The sequence below is a fragment of the Triticum aestivum genome, chromosome 3D (genome assembly GCF_018294505.1).
Source record: "Triticum aestivum cultivar Chinese Spring chromosome 3D, IWGSC CS RefSeq v2.1, whole genome shotgun sequence".
Lineage (NCBI taxonomy): Eukaryota > Viridiplantae > Streptophyta > Magnoliopsida > Poales > Poaceae > Triticum > Triticum aestivum.
This window is the reverse complement of record NC_057802.1, coordinates 406,518,584-406,523,715: the sequence shown is the minus strand read 5'-3', so window position 1 is coordinate 406,523,715 and position 5,132 is coordinate 406,518,584. Positions and strand designations below refer to the sequence as shown.

The window sequence follows — 5,132 nt, the reverse complement described above, 5'->3', positions numbered from 1 at the left end:
GCCTTAGCAAAAAAGACAAACAACAAATTTCATGGGGCGCCTTTCTAATCTGATTGTCATGGCACGCTTTAACATCATATATAACTGCCTGCAACTGAGATTTAGCCCAATGGGAAACCGGACACCGCGTGTGCGCCACCACTTGGATCGGTAATGGCCGCGCCACCATTGGCCGGGGGCGCAATCTGGGATCGACAAGTCCATGGGCGAGTCGTGGGGCACGGGACATGAGGCGATCCCAACGCGACATGGGCGGCCCATCGGCATGTCTCGGCTGCCCGGTGACAAGACCAAAGGCAAGTTATCCTATTCCTAAAGGTGTTCCCGTTCCATACAACCGTTTTGGTCAGCTCAGAGCCACGCAAAACGTACGCGAAACGGAAGCGGTGGCTCGCGATCGGCCGCTCCGGCCGGTATAAATACGCGGCGCGGCCGCGGCATCCCTCTGCAGTTCTCCGCGCTCTGCCTTTGGCAACGGACCAACAGTCCAGCTCCAGTAGCGAGCGAGCGAGCGAGCGAAATGGCGCGTCCTTCCCGCGCTCGCACGGGGTCACGGGTGACGCGGTGCTTCCCATGCTACGACGGCGACAGGAGCGGCGAGTTCAGCGGCTGCAACGTCCCCAACGATCTGCTCCCGTCGCTCGGCGCCACCGCCGCCGCGCAGCCGACCGCCGGCAGGTACCTCGTCTCGCCTTACGGCCGGCGCTACAGGTACGGAAGCACGCACGATTGCTTGTCTCAGTCGCGTACTGTTAGATAGATGTGCGGTGAAGGTGATCGGTCGATCGTTGATGTGCAGGGTGTGGGAGACGTTTCTGATCCTGCTGGTGGTGTACTCGGCGTGGATATGCCCGCTGGAGTTCGCGTTCCTGAGGCACCTGCCCCGCGCGCCTTTTGTCGTGGACGATGTCGTCAACGGCTTCTTCGCGGTCGACATCCTGCTCACTTTCTTCGTGCCCTACGTCGACAACAGGTCTTACCTTGTCGTCGACGATCCGAAGAAGATCGCACTCAGGTGGGTGCTGCTGCTACGTACTCCTTCAGTGTTGAGATACGTTTCTAGTCTCAGGCACGCATGAACGTACTCCACTGTGCTTACCTTTAGGTCCGGCCTTGGTCCTTTTGGTTTGCAGGTATCTGTCGACCTGGTTCATCTTTGACGTCTGCTCCACGGTTCCATTCCGCTCCATCACCCACCTCTTCACCAGGCACGAGCACAGCCTCGGCCTCAAGTTCCTCAATGTGCTTCGCCTCTGGCGGCTGCGCAGAGTCAGTTCCTTATTTGCAAGGTAGTACAATAGCGAGGTAATATCACAGGTGGTGCTTAAACTTGCCACCGATGTTCACTTTAGTGCCTGAAGTTGAAAAATACACCGAACTGGTTTCAAAACTTGGCACGAGCGTACAAATACAGTGCTAATCCCATTAGTAGACGTTTTTACGCTGACGTGGCACCGTAGTTCGCTTAGCATGCACAGACAACCTCGCCCTAGCAAACTGGAACTACTGGCCAGTACGCCATACGTTTTCTCGTGCATGTTAATGAAAACAGATCTTTTTTTAGAATAATGAAAACATTTCCTATTTTGTTAGATATAGAAACACGTTCGTGGGTTTTAATGGCCTGCTGCAGTGCAGCCCAATTTGCGCATGTTAGTTTGATTTAGAAATTTGTAAAAAAAATTGTATATTATAATCACAGTAATAAAAATACATTACAAATATTTGTGCTTCAATTTTTTTATAAATACATATAAATTAAATAACTAAAATGTTCATGTAATTTAAAAAAACTAGTCAGCAATTTACATGTGATTTATAGTTAAAGCTTTTCGTAAATAAATTTTCTAAATTGTTTAGTATATGCAAAAATAATTATAAAAAACTTAATTTTTTGAGTAAATTCCAAAAGATTATGCATGCTTGGCTTATGCTTAAATGAAAAAAAAAGTTATAGGTAGAAACATTTTTATTAATATTCAGACGTGTATAAATTTCTTTTTTTTGCGAGAAACATGTGTATAACTTTCATCATGTCATATATTCAAAAAAAATATAATTAAAACATAGTCAGTAGTGAATATTTTTCATAAACTGAAATTTTAAATTTTGGATATTTATGAACATTTTACATTGTTGAAAAATTCTTAAACAATATGAATTGTAAAAATATACATGTAACTATTAAAAGGTTTATGTAGTTAAAATAATATTCATGAATTGTAGTATAGAAAATATTTATATAATTCTAAATTGTACAGCCATTTTTATAATCAGAAATACCATTTTATTTATATGGTACGTTTAAAACAAATATGTGAATATTTTTATTACTGTGATTATAATTTACAAACTTTTTTACAAATTTCTAAATGAAACTAAGATGCGCAAACTGGGCTGCACTGCTGAGCCGATTAAAACCCACGTACGTGTCTCTTCTTTCTTATCTAAAAAAATAGGAAATGTTTTCATTATTCTAAGAAAAAGGATCTGTTTTCATTAACAGGAACGAGAAAACGTATGGCATACTAGTTCTTTCCTAGGGCGAGGTTGTCTGTGCATGCTAAGCGAACTACGGTGCCACATCAGCGTAAAAACACGTCTATTAGTAGGATTAGCACTGTATTTGCACGCTCGTGCCAAGTTTTGAAACCAGTTCGGTGTATTTTTCAACTTCAGGCACTAAAGTGAACATCGGTGGCAAGTTTAAGCACCACCTGTGATATTACCTCTACAATAGCATATGTAGTTAAGCACTGTGCACTTGGCATATATACCAAGCTAAAAGTGGTCACTGTTCAGTACGTGCAACTTAATTAACAATGATGATTCTCTTATTCCTTTCCGTAGGCTTGAGAAGGACATCCGTTTCAACTACGCCGTGATACGCTGCACAAAGCTCATCTCGGTACGTCCAGATTCTCTCTTCCTTTCTACTCCACTGTAGTACCACCGTGCAGTAGTAGTTCTTCTTCCTCATGCATGCATGCGCCACGGATGATATAAGCAGGTCACTCTGTTCGCGGTGCACTGCGCCGGGTGCATCAACTACCTGATCGCGGACAGGTACCCCGACCCGTCGAGGACCTGGATAGGCGCGGCGCACCCGGACTTCAGGGAGGACGGGCTGTGGGTGCGCTACGTCACGTGCCTCTACTGGTCCATCACCACCATGACCACCACCGGCTACGGCGACCTGCACGCCCAGAACGCCAGGGAGATGCTCTTCGGCATCTCCTACATGCTCTTCAACCTCTGGCTCACCGCCTACCTCATCGGCAACATGACCAACCTCGTCGTCCACAGCACCAGCCGCACCAGAGACTTCGTACGTATATATGCATCCAATTCCAAACTACGCTAGCCTCATGCATATTTGGCCGTGAATGATCATGGCTTGCGCATCCACAAAAATGCAGAGGGACATGGTTCAGGCTGCCACAGAATTCGCGGCGAGGAACCAGCTGCCGCGGCAGATAGAGGAGCAGATGCTGAACCACATATGCCTGAGGTTCAAGGCAGAGGGGCTCAAGCAGCAGGACACACTGGACATCCTCCCCAAGGCGATGAGATCGAGCATATCGCTCTATCTCTTCTTCCCGGTGGTTCAGGGCGCCTACCTCTTCAGGGGAGTCTCCCCAAGCTTCATCCAGCAACTGGTGAGAAACTTGCAAAGCATTACGGTTGGACTTAGGTGTAGGAATGGAAGGGTACTCGCAAGTTTTGAATTTGTTTTCAACTATGCAGGTGACCGAGATGGTGGCTGAGTACTTCGCCCCAAAGGAGGACATCATACTGCAGAACGAGTACCCATCAGACCTACACCTTCTTGTGACCGGAGAAGTGGTATGTACAGTAGAATCTTATGTATTTACAACGTTAATTATCTTGAATTCACACACCTCATAGGGCTTGCGTATCATTAATCAACGTGTATCTTCACTCACAGGATATTGTGGCGTTCCTAGATGGGACAGAGCAGGTACTGTTCCCGGGTTCATGACTTAACCAAAAAACATGCAATGCAGAGTGCAATCTGCAGAGTTGGTCCCTCAAGTACTTAACGTACTTACTGATAACGTGCACCTTTCAGGTTTATGGAAAGGCGACTGAGGGAGGACTGCTAGGGGAGATCGGAGTACTGTGCAACAAGCCACAGCCGTTCACTTTCCGGACGACCAAGCTATCTCAGGTTCTAAGGATCAGTAGGCCCAAGCTGATGGACATCATCCAGGAAAATGCAGAAGATGGCGAGATCATCAGGATCAATCTTGAGCAAGTAAACGTCTAAGTAACGTGCACCCCATCAAGGTATACACGGAATGAATGTATTGGCTTTGTGTACTTCAAATATAACAAAATTTAAGTATGGAACTATGGAAGGATACACCAAAATGATCTGGGGACTGGACAAAGGCTGAATCCTTGAGACGGTCTCTCGCCTATTGAAGAATGCGACTTGCTATTTAGCACAACAGTTTAAGTGTCCAAGACCACATATGTATATAGTATTATGACTTTAATGGGTGTAACAAGTGAAATAACTGTTGATTGTACTCGAACATAGTTAATTTGCACCATGTAATTGGGTGCATGATAACGCTGCTACTAACGATATCGAGGCCAACCACTGTCGTTGCAATGACTCACAACAAGTATTCACCTTACCACCCTCCAGTACTCAATGCACACAACCATGCACGGAGTTGTAATCACACATGAAGGTTGTCGACAATTTCATGAATCACTCCACTCCGTATCAGCTCCATTTCATCAAATCCAGTTTAAAGCAGTTTCATCCAAGAGTTGCACTCTAACATAGAACAATTTATCTTTTTGGAGCACCCCCTGAAGTGCTTCACGAAAAACAAGGAATTGTACATCAGATTCAAGTTTTTTTATGGCGTGGAACATTATGGAGCTACCTCATTTGGCTTGCGCTTTTTAGAGCAGAGCTGAATTTTAGGGAGCAGAGCAGTCCCAAACAAGCACTAAGTTTACATGAGTAGATAAGAAGTGAACTCGCAAACAAGATTCTTGTTGTACTACTTAACCTAACAAACCTCCCAGTTGGATGTGAACACGTCCTAAAATGGGATCAAAACGTGTGGTAACATGGAAAGATGGCAAAA

At 45.4% G+C, this 5,132-nt stretch overlaps 1 protein-coding gene across 1 annotated transcript; it reads left to right on the top strand.

Annotated features, from left to right (window-relative positions):
- The first annotated feature begins 269 nt into the window (after nucleotides 1-269).
- Nucleotides 270-4,667, top strand: LOC123079212 (potassium channel KAT3). Its single transcript, XM_044501923.1, has 9 exons — nucleotides 270-711; nucleotides 800-1,015; nucleotides 1,134-1,289; nucleotides 2,851-2,908; nucleotides 3,011-3,328; nucleotides 3,420-3,659; nucleotides 3,748-3,846; nucleotides 3,950-3,982; nucleotides 4,094-4,667. Exons 1-9 carry the CDS (start codon nucleotides 521-523, stop codon nucleotides 4,289-4,291), a joined length of 1,509 nt encoding a protein of 502 aa, XP_044357858.1. The 5' UTR covers nucleotides 270-520; the 3' UTR covers nucleotides 4,292-4,667.
- Nucleotides 4,668-5,132: the final 465 nt, after the last annotated feature.